This window comes from Gouania willdenowi, chromosome 5, assembly GCF_900634775.1.
Source record: "Gouania willdenowi chromosome 5, fGouWil2.1, whole genome shotgun sequence".
Lineage (NCBI taxonomy): Eukaryota > Metazoa > Chordata > Actinopteri > Blenniiformes > Gobiesocidae > Gouania > Gouania willdenowi.
This window is the reverse complement of record NC_041048.1, coordinates 6,847,058-6,862,226: the sequence shown is the minus strand read 5'-3', so window position 1 is coordinate 6,862,226 and position 15,169 is coordinate 6,847,058. Positions and strand designations below refer to the sequence as shown.

Below are 15,169 nucleotides of genomic sequence, written 5' to 3'. Positions count from 1 at the left end.
GATATACTGACACAAAAAAGGCTCAGACGCACACAACAAAAATATTTAAACTTGTATTTTCTTAAATAAATAAGCAACAAATGAGGTAATAAATCATATTTTTTTTGTGTATTTTACAGATGATTTAAGACCCTGGTCAAAACTGACCAGTTATCATAAGAGATGCTAACAGAAAGCTAACACAAAAGGAAGGATATGTTTTATTGGGTTATTTATTAAAGACTCAGTAATTGTGATTAATTTTAAGTGTAGTAATAGATAAAATAATTGCAGTTGACTTCCAGGGGAAACATAATCATTTTAGTTTTAATTATAATTATAATTGGAAAAAAGTTGGTCATCGTAATCATAATTGAGTTGTAATTGAAGACAGATAATTGAAGACATAATTTAGTTCACAGCTAATAAAATATATTTAAGGGCTTCTGATTTTCCATGTTAGCAGAAAAGAGACTAAAAAACGGGTCAGATTGGGTATTTTTTCTCATTTATTTTTATTTCTGGGAATGGGTAAACCCTTAAACAGAATTGGGGAAATTTTGAAACAGAAAATCAGAGGCCCTACATAAATACAATATGATTCTTAAACATTTCTAATAGGATGATGTCTACAGATTTGAACTGTTCTAATAAAAAGACATTTCTACATTGAACAGTGGTGCAGTACTTACTTGGAGGCTGATCGAGGGTGACAATCAGCGCCTGAAGTGCGTAAAGTGCTTGCAGCTGTCGCTCAGTGTCTGAGTTAAGGTACTTAAGTAATACAGGCAATCTTCTCTGGATGATGGCTGTGTCCACTTTACAGTTGGTGTTATCATCTGCACAGCAAAGGAGGAGGTTTGGTGAATACATGCGGCGCAGAGAGCATCCTGCAGACTGTTAGGGAGGCGTGGTCTGCAGCTTTACCTTTTACTGCTGCCTTGCACACAGCTGTCATCAGAGCCCTCAAGAAGGGAGGCGAGCTCATCTGAGATTCATCTAGATTTGCCTGAGAAGCAAAGCGAAGAAACTGAGTCACGGTACAAAAGCAGTAGCTGGAAAAATGGATTTACTCACCTCTACCCAGTCAAAAATCTGCTCATCACTGGCCATGTCCTCCAGGAGGAGCTTTTCTAGCTGCCGGTTCAGCTCTTCAGGAGATAAAATCCTTTTGGAAGCTTCAGGGCAAGAATTATCGAGCAGAACGAACTGGAGTTTCTGTTGGTGACGATACAAGACATGTTAATATGAAGAAGTGGCAAATACAACAATCAGATAGAAAACTAACAAAATATGAAATTAAACCCCTAATGGGCAACTTCCACACAGTGTGTCTGTTTGATCAAAGGGCCACATTATCAACATTCATGTCAGCAGTTTAAATAATGACCAATCTGAGCGTTAGCACAGGAAACACAACGTTTTTATAGTTATTTTGTGTGCTTTTTCTGCATTTTTGTTGTGCTTTTGTGTATTTTTCCTGTAAAATATATGTTTTTTGGAGTCATATTGTGTATTTATGTTGTCATTTTGCATTTTTTTGGAGTAATGTTTGTGTTGAGTTGCCTTGTGTATGAAATGCACTATACAAATACATTTGCCTTGCCTTGCCTATTTTTGTTGTTGTTTTGCTTGTTTGTTGGTACTATTGGTTTGAAGAGTAATTTCTTGTTTCTGTTTTTCTTGTCTTTTTGTCTACCGGTACTTTTGTTTTCAATTTCTGTAATTTTGTATATTATTTTGAGCCATTTTGTGTATTTTGGTTGTTGTTTTGTTCATTTTTGTAGTTATTTTGTGTGTTTTTCTTTTCTTTTACTGTATTTCCTTGCAATGTTTTTGTCATTCTGTACTTTTATTTTGGGGGCCGCAAAAAATTAGACCGAGGGCCGTATGTGGCCCCCGGGCCATCTGCATCCTGTACTTGGTAACTGGTGAGATGGTGCCGATGTGTGTCAGTGTCCCTGCTGTGTGTGTTTTTTTACACTTTTACTCTTTAGGTGTACGATTGTCAAGTGCAACTTTATATCTTAGCCATGCCCAATACCTTCTCTTTAAGAACTTTGCCTCCCATCCATCCATCCATCGTGTGTCCCAAACCTACAGCTCTGCATCACTGGCTGTCTCTCCAACTTGGCTGAATATCTGTCACTGTATTCCCAATGTCCTACCAGCTGAATGCTCCTACTTTTAATCTCCCCAGATGACACGATTTTTTTTGTCTTCATTTTGAATAATATAACTGCTCCTCAGAAAATCCACTTTGATCTCCTGACATGTTTAGACTGACAACTGCCAGTCTTCACCAGAGGCGTCTGCTAATTATTTTGATGTTTCTTTTGAAGTTTCCTTGACTTCAGCGTAATAATTCCAGCAAGATTAATTTTGTCTTCTTTTTTAATAATACGTAAATACTATTAATTAATAATAGTAATATTAATTTAGGAATGCAACTGTTCATAAAAAAATATCACCAATGGCTTCATCTGCTGTCAATCCTCCATAGCTATGAGCTCGGCCACTTTCATACAGTGTCGTCCATAGATTTCCCAGACGTAACAATAACTTTTTATAGGACGTCTAAATTAATGTGTGCTGCCTGTCTCTTACGTCGACATTAGTGTCCTGAGCTGGTGAGCTAAAGAGGTATTTGGTGCTTAAACAGTTCCTGCTCTTTTCAGCTGTCTTACTCAGCACGAGTAGAATATCAACTCTGACAACTTCTGTTTCAATGTTACATTTTGTCTGTCCTATTTTAACACGCAGGTCCAGCACTTTTCTTTTAGAATATACCAAACTCGCATCTCTAAAACTAAATGCTCAGCAGCTAAACCTTTCTGTTTTCACTGAGATCATTAACATAACTTTCAAGCCATCTCTCCACACTCAGAGTGTATGATTAACATTAACATGTCAGCATTAGACATGAGGTCATTTCTTAACAGCGTGATGTTTACTTCATTTACATTTTATCCCACTTAATGAGCATGGCATTTCCCCGAGAATCCATTTGAGTGCCAACTTCATTGACGAACAGTTTAACTCCTTATAAGTCTGTTTGCTAACAAGACGAGCAGTATCCAGAAGCTTAAACGCTAATAGCATTTTTCAAAATGGTTTTTTGTCTAGTTTTGCTAAAAATGCTGTCATACTGTTGTTACTGTCCATTTCTTCGCCAGATATCTCCATGGCAACCTCTCTGGCTTATCCTTCTAGTCCCAACTCCACAGCAAGTACCAGTACCAGTTTCTTCGTGCCGAGCTCTGTAAACGGCGCCCAAATGCTGACTTCCTGTTTCCAACACTCGTACAACCTGGACTCGTCAAAACGTCAGCAGTACTTTGTTGCAGTTCACATCAATCCTCAAACATTCCTCTGTTACCAATGTTGACTGTAATTCAATAAACACAATGTTTCTTCTCCTTACCGACACACCAGGAACAGCGGTTTCCTCTAAAAGTGTAAAACATACACTGCAAAATATGCGCAAACATGAGGAGCATTACATGTTAACTCTGCCACGTCTAACCAATGACTGAGGACTTTCTCATTCAGCTCATCGAGTATTTTATTGTTGTGCAGTTCTTTTTGATTTATTTATGCATTTCAGAGTCTTGTAAGTACTTTTTTTTAATCACCATGTACAGCAATGTGTTCCCTGTGTTTGTTTTAAGTGCTTTATAAATAAAGATAGATTAAATTAGACTGTGTGTTGTGATGAGCTCGAGGCATTAGTCAGCAACCTGTTGTGAGATGAAATCCTGGAGATCTTCTCCCTCTGGTAGAAAGTCAGTCCAGTCGAGGCCTGCCTCCCTCCACAAAGAACCCACAGCGCTATGGCTCTGTGAGCACAAGACAACGTGTGATCACAGGCCTCACCATGCACACAACCATTGTTCTTTTCCATTAATACACATTTTTATTTCAGCCATCATTTCATCTTTTAAATCCACAAAATCCAAAAGACGCTTTGAAAGTAGTAGTAAACAAAAAGAACCGACCATAAGCCATTTCACATTGATTTAAAGGGTAAGTACACCCCTGCCTTCTGCTGAGCTGCCACTAGGAAGGAAATAAAAAAAAAAAAAGCCTTGTTTATGGCCGTTACTGCTGTAGCAGTAAGACACGCCCAGCTAATTTTAGTAACTGCCCCCTCCCCTTCGTCCCCACACACACAGAATCAAAACCCATCAAACTGCTAGCTAATGAGCTAAACATGAGCGAGTCCGACAGTTCGAACACTTTTGCCACAGAGAGGTCATTTGAGGTGGAGGACTTTTCGCCTCCAGAGTCTCCTCCCAACGGTCATCACTACGATGGTTACATGTTTGAGCCTTTAGCACAGACAGGAGCTGGTGGTGAGGAGGATGAGGAGGTGCAGATGCAGGAGAGGTGGGGCCAACAGTTAAAGTGATGACACAGAGGTTTCAAGAGCTTACCGTTCAACCTTTAGCAAATATCAGTTGTAATAGCCGGCATTCAACCCTTAGTGGCCAGTATACCGGACATTTTACAGCTAAATACGTAAAATTAAAATACTTTTACTAAATGTGAAGACTAGGATCAATCAACAGCACTACTTAATACCCAAATACACATATATTCAGCAGAAAAAAGTTGGATTGGGTTGTACTTACTCTTTAAGAAAGAAATAAATTGTTGCTTACCATGTGTTTGCATAGTATGTGCAGTATTTGAGAAATTAAGATCCCGGCTCTTCCCACAGGAAGCAAAGGTTTCCTCAATTCACTGTAGAAACAGGGAATTTCAACAATATTTAATTTAGACCAACATCCCAGAATAAGTCTATACATGATGCTGGGCTGGTACCTAAAAAGCTCTCTCATAGAGAAGCCACCATCCTTCAGCACAGGGCTGAGCAGCTCGGCCAGGTAAAGCCAGATGTGGGGAATGTCGATGGCCATGTCGTCTGCCTGCTCCAGCGTGTCTGTGAACCTTTAGAACAAATAGAAAATGGTGTTTAGAGACTTTTATTAAAGCTGCTGTAGACTAGATTGTCTTTATCTTATAAAACCACCACATAAAACCGTCTTATGTGTCTGAGGCAACTTGTTATTACTACATTAACGTCACTGATCATGAACTAGACAAGTGCGATTGATTAGTGGCATTTTTCCTTGAATGGACAAGGATTAAGTAATGGTGTGTACTTTTAAATCTAATTTAAGGGTCAATGACATAAGGATTTTACCAAATTGATATAAAAAAAAATCATCGGGCAAGGTTTTCATGAATATTATGATGGATATAATAATATAAATAGTTTAAAAATCTTATAGGGGACTATAATATAACTAAAATAGGGCAGAAAATAGATTTTAATAGATTTATAGTAATTATAAAGAATTTTTCAAAACAGCAGCCATGGCTAGTCGCACCACATTTGAAACCTCAAAGAACCGAATAAATTACAGAAGTAACATTTAAAAGAATAAAAAAAAAATCTAAATGACACATATATACTATAAGTTACTCCATATTTGGTATCTTTTTATACATTTAAATCTTCTTTTTAACTAAAAGAAATTCACTGTTTGAAACATCAGAAACCAAGACACTAATATTTGTAAATATAACAACAAATGTATAACAGATAATACATAACTATACCATATACCTTAACCCTTTATTCAAGGGGCTAGGCCACTAACCTTTGAAACTAATGTAGCATCTTCAAAGCAAGTAATGTGTTCTGAAATCATGAGCTGATAGAAAAATCAAGTATATGTAGAGTTCATCTTTATGAATGTGTGGAAAAACCCACCCTTTGTAAAACTCCGGTTTAGGAAGGATTCCTCGCTGCACCAGCTGGAAGAAGAGCTGTCCCATGTGTTCCCGTGTGATTTGACTGCGCTCCAGAGTCGACTCCACACCAACGCGGACAAAGATGTGCAGCTGAGAGCCTAAGTTGAGCTCATCAACACATTGAACAGCCTCCTGCAAAAAAAAAATAAAAAAAAAAAATCACAGTTTAACAAACCTAGAAGATTTATTACTAAAATAAATGTTATCTGTAGCTTCAATGTATAATAGACTCAACACTTCCTGCGAGCAGCTAAACTGTTGGTGTAGTTGAACTGAACAGGCGCTGTTGGTACCTTGTAGTCACTTATGTGAAGGAACTCGTCAATAATGGACTTGGACTTTCTTTCGATCTCCTCCTCTGACCTGGTCGGTATGTCTGGGGTTGGGAGAGCTGGCTCAGGTTTGGCTGTAAACAAATAAACAAGTGTCAACTAAGAAACTAATGCGGTGTTTACAGACAGATGGTTTTCAGCGCCGCCTACTCACTGTGTTCCTTGACTCTGCTGAGCTCCTGCTCTGGTTTGTCCTCAGTGACACTCGGTCTCCTGGGCTCGGTTTCTTTTCTCTCCAGGTCCCTCCTCTGCTCCTCGGGGCTCGGACTCTCAAGCAGCTCTTTAGAACTCCCCCCTCTGACGTACAGCCCGGGTCGTGATGTTGGAGGGGTGGCGATTAGTGGCAATTTCTCATTGCGCTCCCTGCCTGTGCTGCTACGACTGAAAAAACAGGAAACACACGTTAGTCAAAAAGAATATCCTAATGAGAACCATATTGTTTGATGGTCAGGCAGAACAAACTGAAGCCAGGTCTGTCTATTACCTCCCGAGAGTTCTCCTGGGGTCGTAGTCTGCGTTCTGTGAGGGTGTGGTGGAGGCTTGAGGAGAAGGTGTTGACTGCAGTGCAGAAAAACGGTTGAGACCAGCAGTTCGTGACAGTTCTGTCGTAGAACAGGAAAAAAAAATAAGCATCATTGGGTTAGATAAAAAACAAACAATATATGTCAATATAATCTATAACTAAACAGGTGATTAATACATCGGAGATATTTGGGGTGCATATATTTTCCTTTCACATTGTGTGGTTCTATTACATAACATCCTATCAAATCAAACTCGTTTACATTTGTGGGTGTACTGTGACAAAATGTGAAAATCTTTAAGTGGTATGAAAGCAACTCTAGCTAATGTTTTCTTAGTTGCTCAGTAGGAAAAAATAAATAAATAAATAATCAAAACCCTAATTGTGGAAATTTGAGTGTGACAGTTGCTGCTCATGAACTTTGAGCAAAAACTGCAGTTTAAGCTTCAATCCTGCAGCTACAGTCACAATTAGTAGCTTAAAATGTTTCTACAATCTACCTCTTTCTTAAAATTATACTTATAGTGGGAATGCTTAGCATACACCCCTTACTTTACTTCACAAGTAGGACTTTTACCCTGAGACTTGTACAGGCAGTTTTAGCTCAGTGTGATCAGAAGCTGCTTCTTCCTTCCTTTGAACAATCATCAAAGGAAATCTAGTTCGAGTCCGGCCCTGCACAATGTCTGTAACTTTGTAAATGTATGTTCATTCTGCAGTGTCTGTGAATACTGCCTACAAAAATCTATGCATTTAGTAATGTGTACAATCTTGTGATTTAGCAATTCCTTTTCACATTCCCACTTATATTGTCGTGGGAAAGCCTATTTTTCTTGTCATCTTTGATGTGTGCACCAAAGCCAAATATTTTGGTGAGAAAAAGACCTTCAGCATAGAAAATGAAAGACCGCTGACTTTGGCCCAAGATGTTTCCTCTCTTCAAGGAAATTATTCAATAAAATGTATTTTCATTTAAAACTGAACATTGACAGAAAAAAAGAAGAAGAAAAAAACATCTTGTAGGTGGGATGAACACACCCTGGACCTAGAGAACGACACTGTGCGCCAAACTATGCAGAATTAGGTGAAAACACTTGTAGGGGTTCAACTATTTTACCGAATTTAAACAAATTTCACTTCATTTGGTTTTTGATGACTTGGAAAATGGAGCAAAACGAAAAGAAAGAAAAAGTTGGACAACGAGGCCCCTCTTTTTTCTGTAGCATATTTGCAGATGAGAAACATTAAAGAACACAAAAACAAAACTGAATGCTGAAGGACTTTGGGGTGTGGTGAAAACATAAAACCTGCAATTCCTCTGCAAAGACTGTAAATATCCTGAACTTTTTGGTGAAAACAATGCTTTACAAAAGATGTCCTCCACCTCTTTTCACCTTCATCAACAGCCAATCACCTTAGTGTTTGACTCACCGGTGTCACTGGCTTTGGCTCCTCCACTGCTGCCTTTTACCCACGTGACTTGAGCTCGTGGACCAAGCTGGATTTTTTCATCCATTTGAGGCTGGAAGAAGAGAGCATTACATTAATTTGTTTTAGAAGATCTTCTCATCGATAAATTTGACAAGAAAATGACGGATTGAAAGAGGGAAATGTTCTTCTGAGGCTTAAAAGGCCCATGTTACACTAAATTGACTTTTCTGTGCTTTAAACATCCTAAAAGTGCTATTTGGACTTCATACACATGCACATAGTGTTTTTGTCATTGATTCCCTCAATTGTTAGTTAGAAGTAGGCTGCAAATCAGCCTGTTTGTGTAGAGTTGCTCAGAAAGTGACTTTTCAGAGGCTAAAACTCTGGAAAACAGGCGAATTTGGGAAAATAAACCTCAAATACTATGTTTATAGAGTTCTTAGAACAAATGGATATGGGTGAAAAATAGCATGACATGGGACCTTTAAAATACTTCATTCAGGATTGAAAAGCCTTTCGAACATTTAGAAGCTATGTAGATATCCAGCGTGAGTGTGAAACCCTAAATCTATAAGGTCAATATATAGCCTGGATTTTAGGATCCATAGTCTATATCACAGAGCTCCTACAAAGGTAACTGGTTAAACGGATATATAAATGGGGAGCTTAAAGTACATAAACAAGTTTTAAAATATAAATACTTTGTTTGCAAAGTCACTGAGTAATTTGATTGGACTACAGACATTCCATGAGTGCTGATATAGAGGAACAACAGCACTTTTTACAGACATTATCACTCTGCTGTATAGGTGCTCCAATAACCGTTAATCAAAGTTACATCACTTTGTGACTGAAAAAGTTTAGCAAACACTACATCAGGTGAGTAAACCTAAGCAACTAATGGCTTTCTATGCTTCTCTACAGTCCAAAAATGTTCATCTAATCGATATAAAAAAAAGCAATTTTTACCTCTACTGCATACATTATTCCTCGTTAAAATCGAATTGTGGTTTAGAGAGAATGAGTTCACGAGTCATTTGTAAAATAAATAGGTTTATCAATAATGTAAACTGTATTCCTGAACAAATGTGCACCGTTCAAATGAGGGCAACAACCTGATTTAGGATAAAAGACGTCTAAACACTTTTTTTTTTTTTTTTTTTTAATGCTGCAGTAACTCTAATGTCCTGCAGGTGGCATTTTACTGCTCCTCCTTTAACATCATAAATGAAGTAACATAAACCTGTTCTATTTGTTGTAGTATCTCATCCTCCTCATCTCACTTCCTGTCCGATTTGGTGCTAACCACAGAAGAAGTTATCATAGTGGTTTATTTAAAAATTACCTTTAATCTTGGACTCTAGTCATTTGGTTTTACACAGAATGTTAATAAATTCATTACTGGAATTGCTGCTCATTACCTTTAGAATATTATAATTTAATATCAAGCAGCTATCGCAGTCTCACTCCATAGATTCTGTTGGCTTTTGAAGCTGTCTGCACCTTAGTGTGATTCTAAATTTGTGAACTTTGATGCACATTGAAAAGAAAGTGGCTTTTAAAAAATTGAAAAGTGTTAATTTAGCCTGAAGGGAGAGTTTATTAGTCATTTTTAAAAAGCTCTCAGTAAACCCAGAACTTCCTGTTATTATTAATATAGGACAACAAGAACAAATCTTAAGTCTTTGAGATGTTTCACCTTTAATCCAAAAGGCTTTTCGGGTCTTCAGAACAAGATAAGGTATTAAAGTTTGTGAGAAATTAAAAGATAATTTTAATTTGTGTTTTTTTTTTTTTAAAATGATTTGAATAATTACTAACAGGTTTCTAAAATAGCAATAGATTTTACTTGGTCTCCATGATCCTCATCTTGTCACCATAAAGCAAACAATGCATTTCAAAGCTACATTTTCAACAAAGAGTAATGCCATGTATGTTCTATGATTGTTTACTCCACAAATTGAGCTACAACAGCATGTCTTATGGGATCAAACCACACAGGAAAGCTTCTATTATGTGGGAAGTCAATCAAACCGACTCAGTCACTCATAATCCTGTTAGATTTTCAACATTTCACTTATCAAAGTGAACTTTTCAACTTTGGGAAGTTACTAAGCATTAGTTAAATAAAATAGATTTTCATGTCAGAAATTGAGTTGCAAAGAAGCAGAAAATTTAATTTTCATGGGAATTTAAGGTCTAGAATTTTGGTAACATTGAAAAATATAAACTTTTCATGGGAATTTATTTGGCTTGCCAACATCATTATTAGTATCCATTCAAAATTAATAATAGTAAAACACAATGTTTGAAGTAGGATTGCTAAATTCTAGGAAATTTTTAAGTTGGAAACTTTGCACTGGAATTAACAAGAATTTTTCAGAATTGAAAGTTGGCTAATCACAGGAATGTTAAATATAGTTGGGAAAATATATTTTAGCGTCACTGAAAATACCAGCATCAGATATTCAAAAGTGACTGAAAATTTCCAGCTAATTTCCAAAAATTAATTCCAATGAAATGTTCATAATTTTGAATATTCCCAAAATTCCTGATCTTAAGTACTGTACCCACAGAAATTTTGCACCCCTTTAAAACCCTCGTCAAAAATGATAATTGGTTGAAAAAAACTCAATGCATCATCTTGCTCTGATTATATATCACACTGGTATGAATAAACCTACAGAAGAATCCCTGACAACAGAGCATTAATGAGTCGTGATCTACCGTAATTTCCGGACTATAAGCCGCTACTTTTTTCTCACACTTTGAACCCTGCGGCTTAAACAATGACGCGGCTAATTTATAGATTTTTTCCTGGTTTCATAAGCTTCATGCCGCCACAAAACTGAGCTCCGTCACATTAGATCAGGTGGAACAATGAAATTGTTAACTGTTAAAGCGTTCTTGCTCGCACTGCATCATTCTGATAACTTATTATGTCATGATACACACAGCCTCATCATAGCAACGACGCGAAGAAATGTTGTCAGAGAGAGAGAAAGAGAGCGTGCCCACTGCAGCAGCAGCAGGATGTAAAAGTTAGCCAGTTTGTAATAGAAGGATAAATTAAATCACCACGTTAGGTTTGTTCAGGATTGATCGGTGCTCTGGACTCTGAGGCTGATGGAGACACTTCCATAAAGATAACGGAGAGATGGAGCGGAGAATCAGAACAGCCTAGATACAGGCTGTATCCAGGCTGTTCTGATCTACACTACGTCTACAGTAAAAGTCAGCCAGGTTGTAATAGTAGCATAACAACATTAAGTTACCAAAACACCACGTTGGATTTGTTCAGAAGCGATCGTGTCCGTATTCTGACTCAGAGTCCGACTCGATGTGATCGCTCCGCGGTAGTTCACGGTAAGAAGAGTGGACTAAGTGGTGTATCAGTCTGGTTCTAATAAAAAGTGACCATAAAAAGCTGTAAATGGACTGATATGTAGACGTGGGGCAGTGAGGAGGAGACTTCATGTCGTAAAGAAAACATCAGTTGAAACATGGACATTTCTGTGAAACCTAACTTGAGTACAACAGCTCGCCTACCTGCCCGTTTGGATTGGCCGAGTTGTCTGACGGCACCCTCATCAGCCAATAGAGCGCGGCCTATGGTAGGCTGCAACATTTGTGTGAATTTTTCTTAGAAAATTGCTAAATTATTGTAATGCGGCCAATAAAACAGTGCACTTTATAGCCCGGAAATTACGGTAATGATGACAAAGTATACGTTAAGGGTGTAAGAAAAAAACAATTTGACAATGTATCGTGATATTTCAAAAACGTGTATCGGCAGAATGATGGCAATGCACACCCCTAGTGTATATTATAGGTACTAATTTCAAGTCAATTGCTGTGTGAATTAGGCATTATGTTACAAAACCCATACAGTAACCCAAAAGACAATTTATTCCTTTTTGTTTGTATTCCTTTCCTTGGCCAGTGATGTCACTTCTATAAGTAGAGCTGAAGCTCATCCTGTCTTTTTGTTTTTGGCAAAGTGCCTCACCTTAGAGATCTTTGGGATTTTTGTGGGGTCGATAGTCCTGCTGTTCTTGCTCATGGGCACAGTGTTCCAGGTTTCCTCTCTCGGCCCTCGCTGTTCCCTCTGTTCTCGAGGATCTACAGAAAAATTGCATAAAAAATAACAACGTGAAAAATGCATTTTGGAAAGTGTTCAAAGGACTTTTTTTAAAAAATTATTTTCAGTAACTATTAGATATTTGTGCGATATGTGATGACATGTTATAGGTCAGATGACAGATGGGACGGAGTGGGAGGGCTTCCTGTCTACTGCTGGGCACAATAGCATCTCTGCAGGCGGGAAGTGTGATGTGTGAGTCTCAAAGCCCTAGAGGTGTCGCTAAGCCCTAAAGAGGATTCAAACCGAGGCGCTGACCTGGTCGTCTCTTGCTGTCCTTGGAGAGCAGCTGCTGTTGGACTTTTCTCTGCTCCTCCTGCTCTTCAATCTTCGCTTCTTTGTGGATCTGCTCGATGGTTTTTGGGCCCTGGTCGGCTCTCCTGGACACCCAGTTATGCTGGGGGTGGGGGAAAAGTGACATGTTATCCCAGTCATGTTGATTGAACTAAGGTACAACAATGAAAATACGGCAGTTTCATCATTTATAATCGCAGTGGTTGCAATTTTATCAAAGCAAACTATTAATAAAAAAAATAACGACGGCGACTCATTGTTTTATACTATAATTAACACCCATCATTCATGCCAGTACATGAAGGTTTAATGTATAGCAAAGTGGAGCCTTTCAAAGCACCACTTTTCTTTTTCCTCTCCTTTCAAAAAATAAGAGTGGAGCACAGCAGGTGATGACTTAAGTGACTGATGTGGAGAACATCGACATTGATTCAAACAGCTTGGGTTCAGTAACATTTATACACACTCAGTGTAATCAATGGAGACGTCTTGATTAAAGAAGCTCATGCTGACATTTCTGATGGTAGAGAAACTGCTTCATGATCAAAGTGTAGACCAGTTTAGTGTACTAAAAATGCTGAGGTCAGCAGTTATTTATTAGTTAATTTAACAAATGGAAACATTGGAATTAAACAACAATTCCAAAATTAATTTACACAAGAATGTGTTAAAAACAACAGATATTGTAATATATATATATATATATATATATATGGATAATTTTTTTAAACAAGTTATGACCTGAAATGAAAAAAAAAAACTCAAGCAATGAGACTGCAACACAACAGAGAAAAATCTCCATTAAGCAAAATAAGATGCATAATGGAAGGATCTGTCAAGGATATTTTGTAAGAAAAGAACAATAATCTCACCAGTCTCAAGTCGATCACATCCTGCAACATAAACCGTATCCGGGACGACGTCTTTCTTTCCTTGACAATCTTTTCCATCTGGTTAAAATATTGGTCCATTCGAGGCTAAAGAAAAAAACAGAAATGAAAATGTGAAAGTGAAGCCCTCAAATAGCATTGAAGCACTCCAAAGCCACACTTTCATAAAGGGGACATGATAATGTATGAATTCATTTGGTTTTAACAGAAACTAATAGCAAATGCACTAAAAGTAAACTTTTAACTGGATTAATACGTTTCCTTAAAGAGTTGCATCTCGAAGACTCTGAGAAGCATTGATACAGTATGAAAATAATGTAATAAAATTGTATCTTTGGGCAACTCCCGAAGCTCAAAGCTGTTCCACTGAAACGTGTTAAAAATAGTGTTATTTTTTAAGTATTTTTACATATTGTAGGGGATTTTTTGTACTTTTACATATTTTCTGGAAGAGTTTATTCATTGCTGTAGGGAAACAGAAAAGCAGTTTACATCAGAAATAATTCCTGTAGTTTTTTACTTGCATCGATAAAAGTAGCATTTACCATAGCCACTGACTTCTTTAAATATGAGTTTATGGGTGAAATTAGAAGCACATTTGGGAAAAAAATATATCCGGGCCCGACACTTTTTAACATATTGTTTTCAGGAAAAAATGTACCCACTGAAATATCAACTGTATATTGCTTAATAAAACACAAAAATCCTAGCTTTCTAGTTTTTTTGTAATGCAGGTTCGATTGATGATTTTCAGCCGTATCCATGGAAATCAATTTTAAAAAGGCAATGAAGGACATGAGGTCTTAGAACAGGAACCATTGGTTTGTACCTCAGTGTGTGATTGCTGTGACCAACTGTCATGCTTTCCGTTACCTTTTTGCGGTAACAGAGTGGAGAGACCTTCAAAATGTAACCCCATGTTAAGCAAAAATCAGAAAGAATTCAGCACTGCTGCTGTACTAGTCATGGAAAATTAAGTGAGCCTCATGAAACTTTTGTCCATATAGCCTAAGATTGAAATGCCTTTTCGATTCCTGCACTTGGTTGAGCTCACCTTGGCCTTCTCAAAGTCCAGGTCCTTGCCGATGGTTGTGAGCAGCCGGCACAGACACTCTAAAGACTCTTCATCGTGGTTCTTCAACAACTTGACCACGCAGTCGTGCATGATGGCCTCTGTCAGCATCTTCAGCTTGAACAGCTCGCCGATGAACTTGATGTTCCCGATGGACCGCCGTCGGGCCTTGTCCTTGGCGTCCTCCAGCTCCTCCTGAAGTCGCTCTCGCTCTGTTGACTGGATAATACAGAAGAAAATGTTATTTTGTGGGAAGCCATTTCTATTTCTTGAAATTTATAAATATTATTATGATAGTGGTTCAATGTACATGCGGTCCTCGGGCTAATTTTTTGTGGCTTTCAAAAAAAACGAAATACAAGAAAAATACATAAGGACAACAAAATACAAAAAAACAAACATAACGTCAACAGAAATGCACAAAAAATACAAAATGAAAAGAAAAATAGACCTGGCCCTCAAAGTAAACATAAATGTCTCAACAAAAAAAACCAGATAAATTTAAAGAAAAAATACACAAAATGACAACAGGAAAAAAACTAAATTACTTAAAAAACAGACAAGTTAACTACAAAAATGCAACAAAAAATAGCAGTAAAATATATAAAAATTACTTAAAAAATACACAAAAGCCTTTGTTCTTTCATGTGTTAATGCTCAGGGAGGTAATTATTGTAATTTCTG

The 15,169-nt window shown here is 37.5% G+C and overlaps 1 protein-coding gene across 11 annotated transcripts in view; it reads right to left on the bottom strand.

Moving 5' to 3' along the window:
• Positions 1-15,169, bottom strand: part of eif4g3a (eukaryotic translation initiation factor 4 gamma, 3a) — a 66,448-nt gene that overhangs the window by 2,186 nt on the left and 49,093 nt on the right. For all 11 annotated transcript variants that reach the window (XM_028445884.1, XM_028445888.1, XM_028445890.1 and 8 more), the window contains 15 exons: positions 14,468-14,704; positions 13,396-13,500; positions 12,488-12,626; positions 12,098-12,210; positions 8,089-8,179; positions 6,619-6,736; positions 6,289-6,515; positions 6,096-6,208; positions 5,762-5,934; positions 4,807-4,932; positions 4,644-4,725; positions 3,720-3,818; positions 1,057-1,197; positions 907-988; positions 672-818 (listed from right to left, as the gene is read on the bottom strand). In XM_028445884.1, the coding sequence (XP_028301685.1) occupies positions 672-818; positions 907-988; positions 1,057-1,197; positions 3,720-3,818; positions 4,644-4,725; positions 4,807-4,932; positions 5,762-5,934; positions 6,096-6,208; positions 6,289-6,515; positions 6,619-6,736; positions 8,089-8,179; positions 12,098-12,210; positions 12,488-12,626; positions 13,396-13,500; positions 14,468-14,704 (1,993 nt within the window). The remainder of the gene's footprint in view (positions 1-671; positions 819-906; positions 989-1,056; positions 1,198-3,719; positions 3,819-4,643; positions 4,726-4,806; positions 4,933-5,761; positions 5,935-6,095; positions 6,209-6,288; positions 6,516-6,618; positions 6,737-8,088; positions 8,180-12,097; positions 12,211-12,487; positions 12,627-13,395; positions 13,501-14,467; positions 14,705-15,169) is intronic.